This window comes from Schistocerca nitens, chromosome 2, assembly GCF_023898315.1.
Source record: "Schistocerca nitens isolate TAMUIC-IGC-003100 chromosome 2, iqSchNite1.1, whole genome shotgun sequence".
In the NCBI taxonomy this organism is placed as follows: Eukaryota; Metazoa; Arthropoda; class Insecta; order Orthoptera; family Acrididae; genus Schistocerca; species Schistocerca nitens.
The window spans coordinates 355,535,168-355,551,589 of NC_064615.1; the positions used below are offsets into that span (position 1 = coordinate 355,535,168).

At 39.3% G+C, this 16,422-nt stretch overlaps 1 protein-coding gene across 3 annotated transcripts in view; it reads right to left on the reverse strand.

Annotated features, from left to right (window-relative positions):
• LOC126236181 (klaroid protein-like) overlaps positions 1 to 16,422 on the reverse strand; it is a 171,422-nt gene that overhangs the window by 59,504 nt on the left and 95,496 nt on the right. For all 3 annotated transcript variants that reach the window (XR_007544884.1, XM_049945279.1, XM_049945278.1), the window contains 2 exons: positions 8,907 to 9,161; positions 7,049 to 7,264 (listed from right to left, as the gene is read on the reverse strand). Coding sequence is in view for 2 of the 3 variants with exons in the window: in XM_049945279.1 (XP_049801236.1) it covers positions 7,049 to 7,264; positions 8,907 to 9,161 (471 nt within the window). In the remaining variant the exon portion in view is untranslated. The remainder of the gene's footprint in view (positions 1 to 7,048; positions 7,265 to 8,906; positions 9,162 to 16,422) is intronic.

The window sequence follows — 16,422 nt, forward strand, 5'->3', positions numbered from 1 at the left end:
GACTGCTGTATACTAAAATGTTCCCACAGAAAGCTGAGGGATCCATTTATGACACTTCGGTACTTCTCCATTTGACAGCTTACAACCTTTCTAAACCTGATGCATACTTCTGAGCTTTATAGCTGCATACCCAATTTTAACACTTCCTTTGGGAACAACAATAAAAACATTATAAAAGAAACCATGCCCCTGTAAGATTTAAAAATTGCAAATTTAATAGTGCTTGGGTCTGTAGTCTGACAAATTTCCAAATTTATCCAGTAGCTTGTATGTAAAGAAAATTTTGAACTTTAATACTACATATATACATACAAGTGACAACATAAATTGGTTATGTATCTTTCTCTGGTTTTCCACAAATGGTTGATATTACTTGTCACCAACCTTTTAGTTCAAAAGGTTAAGAACACAGGCAATTACTTTGTATCAAAAATGTCATGAAAGTGTTACATCAGTTTATACACTTAGAATTTTACTTAAAAACATAAAGCAGGTCAGAAGAAATCATTTTGAGCTGACACCACGAATTGCTAGATTCATTTGACATGGTGTACTAGTCACATGGGCTACATATTATGTTCCGTGTTGTCTAAAGGTTTAACAGCAATTATTCAGTGATCATATTTCTGCTGAGAAGATGCAGGGATATGCTAAGGTAACATTAATGCAGTATTATATGTCTTCCCTTCCTTTCCTTTCCCACACTATGGCAGCTATAATCATCTTGAATAGTTTCTAGCCCCAGGTTGGTCTGTTTGGAATATAAGCCTCGCCATCTGCTCCTGTTTTCCCACCACCTTTCTGTGTTCACCCTGGTCCAGTACTCAGCTATTTTTTCAGTGTTCATCCACATCTTTCAGTCATCAATTCACTCAAGCTTCCTCTTCGTTGTTTCCTTCACATCTCTATTCCAGGTACCTTCTTAGAAATCCTCTTGTTTTCCACTCTTTGTGTGCCCATATTATCTTACCTTTGACATTTCTGTCCTGCTCAGCAAGGGTTCCTCATTCAGCAAGAGTTCCTCTTTCACTATTTCCCATACCCTTTCATTCTTCATCCTGTGTTTCCTTGTTACTCCTATCCTACTTCTCATGAAATTCATTTATGAAGGACGTCTATAATCCTTTTATGTCTTGTGAGCCAGTAACTGCTGTGAGGAACAAAAAAGACCATCACTTTAAAAAGGATGGTGTCGCATGTTATAAAAATTACCTTCAGAAATGGTTAAACAATTCCTTCCCCACTTAATGCAAGTAGATGCGAACTACAAGAATAAGTGACACACAATACAGTGCAATAAGAACACTTTTCTTTAGGAATAGGCAGAGAAGATTTTGGTATTAAGCACATCTTGGGTGACACTAGTGACATTATCTGAAGAACTGATCCCTCTCCCCTCAGGCAGGTAATTGAAAGATGTCAGCAAGGTTGTGCATGTGTCTTAAATGCAGTCATTTGAAGATCATGAGAGTTCAGACAGTGTTGGAAAAACCAACCCAATTGCTATAGTGCACTGCCTGAATGGACCAAAAATTTGGAAAGGAATGAAATAAAACAATCATTAAAGGCATACAAAATCCATATACATCACTGAAAATAAATTTCACAATGAAATTACTTGCACAAAGGCCCGATCAGTACAACTGAGTTATTACTCTAGAAAGAAGGGTAATGGTCATTGGAAAATTATTTCAGAACTCCTCAAGCTGTCAAATGCTATCAAACTGACTGACTGATCACCCCACATGAACTCATTTAGCTGGCAGATGCAGAAAACCACTAATGGTTTCAGGCACAAATAATATGCACGTAAGTACACACAATATTATTCAATAGCATAAGGCTTCAGGACAGTGTAAAATAATATTGTAGACAATTTATATCACTTGAAGATGCACTTAAAATTAGCATGAAACCAGTTGTGGTTTTAGTGCATCATCCATAGACAGGTAATATCTGCGACAACATTCCTTGCACACAGACACCAATGGTGAGTTAAGACAAGGTACTTCGATGCAAATGGTGGCAAAAGACATATTCCCAAGGAATGTGGGATCAGCCAGAGGAGTGTCATTCGCACCTTGCTTCGATATAAATTTCACCCTTCTCATCTATCACTGTTCTAGGCACACTGAGGACACGATTTCAGATGAAGCAACTTTATTTCGGGCACACTGAGGACACGATATCAAAACGCCATGTAGAATTTTGTTTCTCTGATGTGCATTGCTTGTAAGACATAATTTATTTACACAAAGGAATGTTTACGAACCACAGAAATGTAATTTTAAGTAACATGCACTACTGGCCAGCTAAAAATTCATGCTGGCTTCATCAGGTATAACAACTGTGGAGCATCAACTCAGTGTGGCACCCACTAGGAGACCTTACTTCATTCCTGGAGTATTAAACAGAAATACATATTCTCACTGTCTTACGAACGGTCTCTGTTTTCTTCTAGAATAGGTGGCACTGGATAAATGACAATGGATGTGGTTTCAACACAACAGCTGCCCAGCTCGTACTTCCCATGTTGCTATGCAAATAGTGAAGAAAAGATTCCTGGTCATCAGGTAGACCAGAATACTGCAGGACACTGGCTGGACAGGTCACTTTATTTGATTCCTCCTCATTCCTTTCTATGGGAAACACTGAAAGATACAGTCAATCATGAAGCCCCAACTACGCCAGACAGTAAATGCTTTGTAGCCACCACAGTATGCAATGGCAAAACGAATGTACTTTAATCTGTTCATCTGACTCTTGAAAGATGATTACAAATGTGCCCTTCAGTCACTTGTAAACAATTTGGGCACATATTTAAGTAAAGTGTAAAGTTACATTTCATTAATGAAAGTATTTTGTGGGTGATATGCCTCCAATCACTCTCAATAAACTGTTCAGTTTATCTGAAGTGTATTCCGTTGACCTACAATTTTGAATAGTATTTATAGACACATTTGTACAATAGCAGGTGGTTTCCTTTAAGAAGCATTTCAGTGTCTACAGGCAAAGACAGGTCGTCTATGGAATTAATAGCATAGTTTCATTTTTCCCTTGAATAGGACTGTTTCTCATTATGAAGTGTGAATGACCAACATCTCTGGTTTGGCTTTTACATGTAAGCAGCAATAGGGAGAGTTTAAATGGAAAGCTGTCTGACAAAACTAGCCGTTTCCACAAAAAACTAGAAATGTACAACACACATTAGAAATAGTTTTCCTAAGTCCCATCCAATGCACCAGAAGTTAGGATAAATCGTAGTTCCATATACAGAAACAATAACTGACCCTGTATTTATGTCAGACAGGAAATGAGTTTTCATTGTAGTAACATAGGGCTGTCTTGCTGCATGTAATGACAAAAGCCTCACATGAGAGCTCTGCTTGGCAGTGTTTACATAACAATAGCTGAATGGCCACACTGCTTTCCAATTTTGGTAAATTTCTTGGATGCTTTTGCGAAGAGTCTCAACCTCAACATTAATCATTATATCATTGTACCCATTTTTTCAAGCTCTTTCAGATGCAATTATACTTGCTTCAACAACTTGATCGATACTAGAGTTGAAGCACATTATTACATACCAAAGTACGTGGTCCTTAATGTGATATTACTTGCTGAAAACCTCATTTCAATATCTGGAACCATTCACAAAATAAAATGGGTGTTATGCCCTACAAAACTCACCCTGCATTTGCATCTTACACAACTCACCCTGCATGTGGAACTATTTGCAATTTTGTTGCGTCACATTAACCCCACTTTTAATATTGTCACTGCCAATGTTAAGCTACAGTCCATTTTAGGCAGTTTATGATATCGTTACATAATACTGAAGGGAAGAAATCAACAGCTCCTAACTTCTTAAACTGGGGCACACGAAGAAGACTAAATATTTTGCTTTGATCATTTTTATAATAAATTTCAAAAATGTTTAGTTACTGTTTGATTCAATTAAACTGGAAAGTTCTACTTCATTTTTCATTCCAATTTTCTGCAATGGAGCAGTATATGTTAAAGTGATGTATCTGGAGCATATCAGTGCCATAACTCATTTGAGTGTCAGCAGATGTTTTTGTAATGAACTGATGCACAATTATCTGAAAAAGATAATGGCCGCATGCCTACCAGGGAGCTGACTTTCTGCTTACATAACCCACTCCTCTGGCAGGAATTGCTCAGCAATGATGTTTGCACAATTTCGCACTGCCTAATAAGGAGCACCATACTCCAGTGCTGCTTACTGGAGCTGTGTAGTACCCACGTGCTGGAGCAGGAACACTGCTAACATCGCATGGACAGTGTTGCAGTGCACTGTTGTGCAATTACCAGAAGTGCATTCCCCAAGACCAATGTCTATGCACATGACTACTACAGACTTGTCATGCAATTACAATGCACAGATGGAAGCAATGAACTCAAGTCTTTTTCAGAAGCTGAAACTAAATCTAACATATTGGTACTAAAACAAAAACATAGGAAGATTATGATATCTTTACCAAGACAGACCTATTTTTGTTAATGTCATGAACAGTATATAGACAAATTATAAGCAAACATTGTAAAAGATGAAATAAGCTGTTAGAAAAGATATTAACACATTTACAGACTTATTTCACAGATACATGAAAAGTGTTCAAAACTAGAACAATACACATAAACAGGATTTATCTGAAAGACTAAGGATCCTGTAACATTACTTTTTTTTTGACCTAATTATATACGAGATGATTTAAAGGTTGGCAGACTACTGATGTAATTAGGCAAGTACTGCTCTAATCATCAATTAAGCGCTTTCCGAGAGGTTGTGTGTGTGTGTGTGGGGGGGGGGAGGGAAAGGGGAGGGGGAGGGGGAGGGAGGGAGAGGGAGGGAGGGAGGGGGAGGGGGGGGGGCGGAAGGTGAAATGTGCATCCTCAAAATTCAAGTGTTGTCTTATTATTTTGGTCACTCAATAGAAAATATGCTGTGTGAAATGGTTTTATAAAATTTGTGGCACACATTTAATGTTTATGTAATGTTCTTATCTGTAACATGCCTTCAATAAGTATCCAACAAAACTGCTTTAACTCATTGTAATTCTGATATCTTCTTTCTCATATTTTTCAATATCCTACTACTTGTTAATAAAATGAGATAGTAGGAATCATGAAACAAGATAAATTGTAGAAACTTTTAACTATCTTCTTAACAGTTTACCTCCTGTTGCTATAAATTAAGTTTTACGAACATGAACATTATTTAAACTTGCACCTCTTGTTCATCCACTTCAAACTGCAGTGTGCAACAACATACCGTATTTACTCGAATCTAAGCTGCACTTTTTTTCCAGTTTTTGTAATCCAAAAAAAAACGCCTGCGGCTTAGAATCGAGTGCAAAGTAAGCGGAAGGTCTGAAAAATGTGGGTAGGTGCCGCCACAACTAACTTCTGCTGTCGAATATATGTAGCGCTACACAGGCATGGTTTGCAAGCACAAAGATAAATACTGGCGCCAAAGCGACCGCATTGGTAAAAAAATAAAAAAAAGGGGGGGTGGAAGCTTTTTTTTCTACACCTCGAGTTTCGACCACTGCATTTTCATACATTATCCAACAAAGTAAATACAAATTCCATATTGTTCATCTTCGAATGTCGCAGCATTTCAATGTACTACGAAAATCCGACTGGCAAGACTGTTTGGGATGTTTGTCGATATGGCCACTCTACGCTCTGAATTTTTTCTTACCTGTGAGAAGAGATGGTTGCTAATAGGAACTTTTATGAATTGTGAATCACATGCAGTATTCTCTTCACCGTAAGTATAATACGAATATAAACATTTTGCCATGTATTCTTTCGTGTTTGCTGCTATCTCATTTAAATCCTGTCTGCCTCATAAACTACAAAACTAGAGTGAGACAACAGCAAACGCGGAAGAGAATATACATATCATGTCATGTTTATATTCATATTATTCTTATGCCTAATAGTGACACAGTCATAAATGAAGCACGGCAATTGACTAGATTTTTAAATCTACGATGACTAATTTCTGTGCAAAATGTAATGTACTTAAGAGGCGTCTGCAAAGATTTTCAAATGGAGAAATATTTTCGCTAAACTCTCATTCAGAACATCTTCTATCATACGCACTCTATTATTTGGTTCTTGTTTATCATTACCAAAGAAAGCAGCAGTGTAAGTAACAACAAATAGCAGTCTCTTGCCATTGTTTCACTTATGAGACAATTCCTTTTTTTTTTTTTTTTTTTATTATTTATTGTAAGCGGCAGTAGCGTGCACAGAAGCAAGCCATGCCGCAAGCGGCGACAGGCCGTAAACACTCATTATCAGAATGCGACAATGCATGAGACAGTACAGTAATGCATTTTCAGCTTAGAGTGACGTAAACACCTATAACAAAGAGACGCCACTAATCAGATCAAAGAAAAATAAATCAATCAATTCAAACCAGACGAAGCACGTGAAAAAGTAAGGATACCCGTATAAATACGGACGGAGCGCCTGACACATAGCAATGGCTACTTGGTAAAGCTTAACTGCTAGGTTTACGACTCTAACCAAACTACTGTAGCTGGATCGTCATTCATTCAACCTAAATTGTGTCTCACTTTGTTTCGATTTGGAGGTGCGGCCTAAAACTTCTCTCTCCCCTTGAATTTCAAGTCTCAAATTTCATGTGCGGCTTAGATTCGGGAAAAATTCTTTTTCCTTGATTTCAAGTCATTTTTTAGGTGCAGCTTAGATTCAAGTGCGGCTTAGATTCGAGTAAATAAGGTAAATTTCAAGTTGCTTTCCCATTACTGTATGTTCCTTTCCAATTTAATGTAACTATAAGTTTATAATCTTTCATGAAATTAATCTGTTAACTAGAACTACTACAAATTAGAATGTAGGCAGTAACAAAGAAGCCCAATTTGCAATGCATAACCAAATGCTAAGGTAATAACATTTACAGACACACAACATGCCTGTGAAAGCAGACATCAGCAATTACACATTTAAGTCCCCTCCTAATTACAAAGAGAAGCATACAACCACTCACCGAGCAGGATAAGCAGAGGCAGCAAGCCCAGGAGGAACAACTGCAGATACTTCTTGCGTTGCCTACGCTCTGAAGTTACGTGATCTTGTGCACCGTGTAACCAGTACAGCAACCAGGCAACAACCCATGTCTGGAAGCAGGTAGCCCAGTACAACATAAGTCCTTGGAACCTCAGCCATGCAGATGGATGCTGCTCAGATTCCAACTGTATTGATGCTGTAATGGAAAAACTTTTCTATTAGTTGCAATTTCAGAATTTACAGGTGATATATGGAACAAATAAAAGAAGTTAAATTACCCTTCCCAAGTCATGATCATGTTGTTAAAGTTTCTTATAGCTAAAAAGTGGAGGTCATTCTGTTGTTAATTTTTACCATTGTTTTAAGATATAATTTTTCCATATTTTTAATAAAAACAATTGACTAGGAATAAAAAATACAGTCAAATGATCGCAAGCTCCAACATAAAGATTAGGTATATTATATACCTACAAAAAACAGCTAGGGGGTAAATGTCTAGTAAGATAGTCATTTTCTACATTTTTGTGACTGACTGATCAATGTCGAAAACCATTACAGTTCATGTTACACAGTAACTGCCTATGCTAAAATTTTAGCACATGTCAAATTATTGCATTTACATACATGCTCTGCAGTCACCATGTGCAGTATTTGACAGAATAATTTCTGTGCTCCCTTTGATGTTATGGGTCCAGACTGGTCTACATGTCCCCAAAAACAATCTTATTTTGTACATCTTTACGGTCCAACACAATTATTGTTCATTATATTGAAGCTAGTAAGCAATGTTTAACTACTTAGATAAGCACATGTATCACACAGGAATGAGTAAGAGAGGTTGGCTGATAGTTTCTGATGAAACAAGAGTAACCACTCACTCTCAAACATTCTCACAGTGACAGCTCTACATTTACAGCATGGGAAACTATGCACAACCCTATTGGTCGCAAAGCAGACCTCATTAGTTAATAATTTTAATTATTTTTTACATTTCTCCTCAAGATTTCAGACTGCACAGCCTACTGTTCTAAGACAGTTACACATGCTGCAACAACTGAAGGATCAAATTCCACGGGCAGCGTAGAGTCTCTAGAGACAATGCATACCTCAGTATTTCTGCAATGATATGTAAGGAAGCATAAGAGATGTCTTGTAACCAACTCTCACACCTGCCTACAGAGACACTTGAGATTCTTGCTCTCTCATACTATACCTCTACTCCAGGGCACGTGCCTTAGGCCATCCGCCACTGCCCTCTCCATTATACCACATTCACACTGGAAAAACCATTGCTTCCTTCAAATGTCTACCCACACTTGTGGTCCATCAGACTGGCAATCAGTATAACCTTTCTTTACTGAAGTGTATCAATGTAAATCATACCACTGTGCTAAGTACAGACTTACTTCATTGTATTGGTGTGATAATTAGCCTTGGAATGCTCACCCACTCCATCTTACTCAGAATTCACTTGGCATCCAGTAAAAGAACAGAGAGAGAGAGAGAGAGAGAGAGAGAGAGAGAGAGAGAGAGAGAGAGAGAGAGAGAGAGAGAGAGAGGTTTCATCGCCACATATATAAAATCGTCATGTCAAAGCAGAGATTAACAGCCAAGTTTTGAAATAGTGCACACATTATGATCACCACCATTAAAACTTCAAGAAGCATATTAATCCAAAATTTAAGGAGACCATCAACTGCATTTGATGTGCTATATTTATTGCCCACAGCTTTTATATCCATCAACTGGAAACCTATATTTTGCAATAGTATTCTTCCAATCACATTTTTGTTAAAGTTATTCTGTTATTGTCATTGTTAGTTATACAAGTAGCTTACAGAAATGAGCTTCTTCCACATATCTCTCCCTTCTGAAAACACTGTTAACTCTTTGACTTGCAGTTGTCAAACTTTTTCTTGCAGATGTCAAAATTGTTGTTATGTATGTCCATATTGTAATCAGCTTCGTAACAATTACAGACTTCTTCTCAGCTGAAGCAGATGTGCTGGCTTTATGGGCTGAGAATTTTTCATCAACTTCATCTACATCGGAATCAACTGCAGACCAGCGCTTCAGCTTTTCTGACACATACCCTGTAATCAAATTTTATTATAATTTTCACAACACAACTGGCAATACGTAAACAATCACAAATAAAAATAAAAAACACTGACTTTAAATGAGAAGACAGTAAGTACGAAACTCTCATAGATAGAAGTGATACTTAAGCCTAATTCCATTTTGATAGTAACAAATAACATTTTATTAAATAAAAAAATATAATGTATATCTCTAATTTTGATGTAATTATTGGTTTTGGCTGAATTACACTGACTGGCATGCAAAAAGCAACATTCCAATTTCTTTAAAAAACTGAAATTTATTTTAAATTTATGACACTAATCCATTATATTATGATGGAATATTGGGTATGGTCCCATCTTAAATGCCCAAAAATGAAAAAAGAAACATGATTGTAAACAAATTTAGAAAATTCAGTGAGAGACGCACACTTCATGGAAATTTTGAGTAAGCTCATAAAGGTAATGCACATCTGTTTTGATGTTATACACTTCACATTTCACATCACAGACCCCTGAGACCTCTGTTAGCATCTTCAAAAGCGTCTATTGCCACCCGTTGCACCAATGACGGCATTCAACCTTTAAGGTATGCTCCTGATTAACGCGGTAATGGTAATTTCCTGTTGATCAATCATATCCCATTCTTCCAAGGGGGGTGTTCAAAGGGATTGTAGAGTCTCTGGATAATGCTGACGTGCCCTTCTCACCAGCCGGTCCCAAACGTGTTCAATCGGATTCAAATCTTGGCTTTGAGCAGGCCAACCCATAGTATGAATCCCTGTTTCATCCAATGACTCTTGCAAAACTCCCACAACATGTGGGCATGCATTGTTGTGCATTAGTGTAAAATAATCATCAATAAATGAAGCAAAAGGCACAACATGCTCTAGAAGGATGAGCGGTAAATCTCCCATGCTCCACGAAGACCAAACCCATTCTTGCAGCTGTACTGATTCCTACCCACACTATCACAGAACCCCCATGAGGGCGTCCTGGACGACAATGTGCAAGGGAAATACGTTTCTCTGGTCTTTTCCAGATCCTCTTTCTTGTGTCAGATTATCGGAGGCCAAATCACAACTCATCTGTGAACAACACTTGATCCCACTGTTGCACCGTTCAGTCAAGATGCTCCCTTGCGAAACGTAGTCAAGCTGTGCAACAGTCTCTGGTGAGTTCCGGACCTATAGCAGGTCTTCTGGACTGAAGATGGCTTCTCCCAGCCTTCTTCAATTGGGTCTCTCACTAAAATTGACCCCTCGAACCTGGTGGAGTTGATTTCGTGCTTCAATAGTGACTGACTGTTGTGGAGAACTTTAAATTGTGAGAAGCGTTCATCTCTCTCCGACGCTCTTCTCGGGCCTGTTCCTAGTCTCCTTGCAAAGCCCCCAGTTTCCCCTGTACCTTCGTACAGTTCTGGAAATCATGGAAGTGTAGTCTTCAACGCTCTGTAACATAATGCACGCTGCAGCTATCTTCCACCAAAGCAACAGCTTTCGCAGCTTGTTCCAGGCTTAAAGGCATATTTACTCCAGAAAACGTACTACGAAAATCACAAAAACATCCCACAAATAAGTGTGATTGAAAAGGGAAAAATTCAGGGTACACAAATCAGTGCTGCAAGAGCAAGGAAACATTATTCACTCACATTCAGTGATGCGTTTCCCAGGTTGCGTGAGGGAAAGAAAGCCCATAGCAAAAATTTGAAAGATGAATTAAAGTTCTGGGAAAAGAAATAAGAACTTCGAGGTTAGTCAATGACATAGTTCTGTCAGAAACAGCACACTACAAGGAAGATGTGTCGGACTGAACGAATAGTGTCTTGAAAGCAGGATATAAGATGCATACCAACAAAAGAAAAACTAGGATAATGGAATATACCTGAATTAAATCCGGTGATGCTGAGAGAATTAGATCAGCACAAACACCAAGTATCAGGTGGTTGGAAATAAAGTAAAGCTATTCACAGAGGACCAGTGTGGCAGCAGAATTTGGTACATATGGTAACGCTTTAATGCAGAACCTATTTGCACTGGAAAAAAGTAGTTCAAATGTGCCCACCAGGTGTAAAACCTGGCACAGTGAATGCAACAAAGACATATAAAAATGTTTCCTTATGTGATGAATTAGGAATGGGATGTGGGCACGAAAGACCAAACAAGTGGGAAAGGAATAATGATGTATTATTCACCATTACAGCTTGTCAAATGACAGTTTCGGTGTCATACTGTCATACAGTGTATTACACCTGGTGGCCAAAATAAGATATAATTTTTTCCAGCGTAAATCAGTTACATATTAATGCATTAGTGTGTCTACTAAGTTTCGCTGCCACAGAACTTCGAGCCCAAACTGGATTTCCATGAATAGCTGCACTATAATTACACTGAGGTGACGAAAGTCATGGGTTATGTTCTAATGTCGTGTAGGACCTCATTCTGCCTGGCATAGTGCATCAACTTAACATGACACGGACTCAACAAGTTGTCAAATGTCCCTTGTAGAAATACTGAGCCGTGCTGCTTCTATAGCCACTCATAATTGCAAAAATGTTGCCAGTCCAGGATTTTATGCACGAATCGACCTCTCAATCATGTCCCATAAATGTTCAATGGGATTCACATTGGTAGATCTGGTTGGCCAAAATCATTTGCTCGAAGTGTCCAGAACGTTCTTGAAAACCAACCATGAAAAATTGTGGCTTTGTGACATGGGGCATTGTCATTCATAAAAATTCCATTGCTGAATGGTTGCCAATTGTCTCAAAGTAGCCGAACATAACCACATCCACGCAATGATTGGTTCAACTGGAGCAGATGACACAGTCCATTTCATGTAAACACTCGATGATATGGTCACGAACCCAGGAGAGGTGCCGCAGCTGACGTGGTGCCGTTAGCAAAGGCACTTATGTCACTCATCTGATTCCATAGACCAATAAAGCCAAATTTCACTACACTGTCCTAACAGTCAAATGTCTCACATAGATTTCTACGGTTACTTCAACCAGTGTTGTTTGTCCATCAGTACTGACAACTTATAAGCAAATGCTGCAGTTCTCAGTCATTAAGTAAAGGCCATCAACCACTGCGTTGCATGTGGTGAGAAGTAATGCATGAAATTTGGTATTCTTGGACCTCAGCATATTAATTTCCCTAATGAGTTTCGAGGTGGAATGTTCCATGCATCTAGCTTCAACTACCATTCTGCATGCAAAGTGTTAATTTCCATCCTGCAGCCATAATTAAATCGGACAGCTTTTCACATAAATCATCTGATTAAAAATTACAACTCCAATAATGCACCGCATTTTTACACCTTGTGTACACGATGCTACCCCAATCTGTATATGTTCATAACGCCATGTATATGTGCATAACGCCATCCCATGACTTATCTCAATGTATAGCCATCTGGCAGTACACGTGTTTTGCTATTTGGGATGTAAAATAAATGATGGCCGAAGTACAGTGGTATACAAAATATAGACTGGCAATGATAAGGAAAATGTTTCCGAAGCAAAATTTGTTAACACTGAATATATATGTATGTGTTGGAAACTCTTTTCTGAAGGTTTTGGTCTGGAGCGTATCCTTGTATGAAAGGGGAATATCACACATCTCGACTAGACGAAGACATTGGTTAGTAGGACACTTCGTGAGACAGCAAAAGACCATTGATTTAGTATTGGAGCGAAGTGGGGGAGGAGGTGGTAAAAGTAGTAGAGGGTGACCAAGAGATGAACACAGTAAGTAGGTTCAAAAGGATGTAGGTCACTGTAGTTATTTGGAGATGATGAGCTTGCAAAGGACAGAGTAGCATGGACAGCTGCATCAAACCAATCTTCAGACCACCGACAACAACTAAATAACAAAACAAAACCAAAAATTGGTTCAGGAAATGATTTGAAATTGAGACAGAAATATACTGATGAACATCTGATAAAGGAAACATTACTCTCAGAGCCTTTTTCTGAATGAAGGTGAATAAGTTCATAACCAAGACCTTTCCCTCGTATTCAAAAATACAAGTAAAATTTATGCTCTTTTACTTGGTCCTCTAATTTCAGTTCACTAAAATACCACACAATGTGGGACATCTGTATCACCCATGGAAGTACCGGAGAGCTTAGATTCTTTTTATTTTATTGCCCTATCACTTATGTCGTGGGTAGACAATTTTCTTCTTGAAACTTCCTGGCAGATTAAAACTGCGTGCCGGACCGAGACTCTAACTCAGGTCCTTTGCCTTGTTGGTTCGCAGGAGAGCTTCTGTGAAGTTTGGAAGGTAGGAGACGAGGCACTGGCGGAAGTAAAGCTGTTAGGACAGGGCGCGAGTTGTGCTTGGGTAACTCAGTTGGTAGAGCACTTGCCCGCGAAAGGCAAAGGTCCCGAGTTCGAGTCTCAGTCCGCACACAGTTTTAATCTGCCAAGAAGTTTCATATCAGCGCACACTCTGCAGCAAAGTGAAAATCTCATTCTGGATTTTCCTTCTTCACCTCCTCTTGCGCAATATGTGGCTGAGGAAGACAACACTTCTACCATTTTGGTACTCACCAGAGCTATTTTGTTTTTATCCTTTACCATGTTTCCATAGTTGTGGGAACTCACGACACAGTGAGATAAATTGTAGTAAGACTTTCGCTAATAATGTGGGGCAAAACATCGACACAAATAACATCCGTCGATCTTGTTAACTATGCTGTCAATCAAAATTTCTCTCAAACACCTTCCAAGTTTGACAAACAAATGAAACTGCTGTGCATGATCAAATATTTGACTAACTTGGAGAAGTTTGACAAATAGTTTGATCATGTAGTATAGGGCGCTTTACTCTGTGAAGACTCCTAAAATGCAATTTCAAAACAAACACAACCGGTTGGTTATCAGTTTACGGGCACTCAACGACTCAACAGTGTTTAACAGCAATGTTATCAGTGCCCTAACATACATTAAAACAAATGAGTTTGGATAAAATTACAATAATTTGATCATACACACTTAGACAACAGTGAATGAATGTATACATGGAAGTACATCACAAGTAAAATGATAATGGAGCAACAAGAAAGGCAAAGAGAAATGTAACTGGCTCACCATTTCCAAAAAACATGGATAAGCCAGTCACCCTGTTAACACATGAGAACTATCTCCCTAAAACCTTGAGAAAAATATTGGACAATTCACAAAACTTTAAAATTCAAACAAAATTCATTTGAATGTTACTTAAAAAGAGGGCAGATCCATCAGAAAAACTTCCTTGGCACACTGGTCATAAAATAAAACAGTCCAATAAAATGTGTGATCTGTACACCACAAGCAGCACGCATTGGAGGGTCCTCTCACCGGAATAGGACGCCATGCACTGTAGGGCTGTGGTCTATGTGAAAACGAGTAAGGAGAACCTTGTCCTGTCGATGTGTGTGCAGGATCTCCCACGGCCACATTGTGGGCTTTACTGGACAGAGCTTATTGCCCGTCCCTTCCAGCCACTCATTTTCCCATCGATGCGCGACTCTGTACCTTAACAGCAAGGCTATAGCATGCAGGGGAATAGCACAGTGAAATAATTGAGGATCACAACATGCCTCCTTGGCTGCTGGATCTGCCCTTTCATGCCCTGATACCCAGCTGAAATACACCTCCATCAGTCATTTTAATTGGATGAGGGAATTGAGGATGCTCTGGACCACTTTTGCCTGCTGGGTACAAGTGTTGCAGAGTGTGAAGAGCACTCAGGGAATTGGAACAGATGATAAATTTATCACTGGGAGAACACGTTATCTGCTGCAGTGCCCATAAGATAACATATAGTTCTGCATTGAACACAGTGAACTCTTGAGGCAATCAGACATTTAGGACACAATTCAGGAAAACAGAGCAAACAACTGAGTCCCCCTGTTTTGATCCATCTGTAAAGACAGCTACATAGTCATGGTGCACATTTAAAATGTCAGAAAATATCCCATGAAAAACAGAAGCAGGAGTGAAATCTCTAATGTACTGCAGCAAGTCTGAAATTACTCTGGGCCTCTGCAATAACCAGGGCAGCAGACAGTTAAAACCCTGGATTTGTGATTATACTCACACCACACCGAGTGACTCCAGCATACGCTGCATGTGGATCCCAAAACAACATCGCTACTCATGGACAACTGGAGGAAAGGCATCCCAGAGGCAGATGAGCAACAGTATGGTATGTGGGTGAAGTTGGAGCTGTGAGGAACTTACACACCTGACTAACAATGGAACTGCTGCCAGATGGCTGCTCCCAGGCCTATGCACAGAGGTTGGGTATGGGGCTAGCCTAATCCCCTCGTGGTGGAGAGCATCAACCATCTTCAGGTAAGGAAGGCCTCTCACTGACCCATATACTGTGCATCCATAGTCTAACCGTGAACACACAAAAGCCCCATGAAACTGGAGCAGACACTGCCCTGTCTGCTCCCCAAGGTCTGTGGTTAAGCCACTTTATGATCTTCAGCACACCTTCGATCGAGCTTTCTGGTCTTTCAGGTGTGCTAACAATGATAATTTGAAATCAAAAATTTGGCTCAGAAACCTCACAGAGTCTCCAAACTGTAGAATGGTGTCTCTCATAAGCTAGGCCGGTAAATAAAAATATGATGAGAGTGATTAAAATAAGCGTGCACACGCACACTTATCTGCAGAAGACTGAAAACTCATCCTTGCAGCCCATTTGTCCAACCTTCGCACTGTAAGCAGCAACTGACAGCTCACTGTTGTAACACTGGAGGAGGAAAAGAAAATACCAAAATTGTCCACAAATAAGGAGCATTTTACAGGACTCCTTACCGTAGTCCTGATACTGCTTATGGATATGCTATGGCAAAGAGGGTAACACTTAAATCACTGCCCTGAGGGACAGCATTCTCCTGCTCAAAACATTCTGATAGCGCGCCACTAACTCAAGTCCTAAAAAACCGACAAGACAGGAAAGACCGTAAGAAGATGGAGAAGTGGCCACGAAAGCCCCACCGATGCAATTGTACGAGAATACTGTATCTCCAAGTAGTGTCATATGCGTTAGTGGTATCAAAGAATATGAAAATAGTGATGTTTATGTAGAAAAGACTGCTCAGTACTCACCTCTAGCAGGGTCAAGTTGTCGCCAGTGGACCGAAATCTCCTTACTCCACACAAGAGCAGCTAAGGAATTGCCTGATCTCTAACAACCAGGCCACACGACGGTCTTTCCTACACAGCTTGTTAATACACAACTCCTGTAACTACTGGGAGATGTGCAGTCC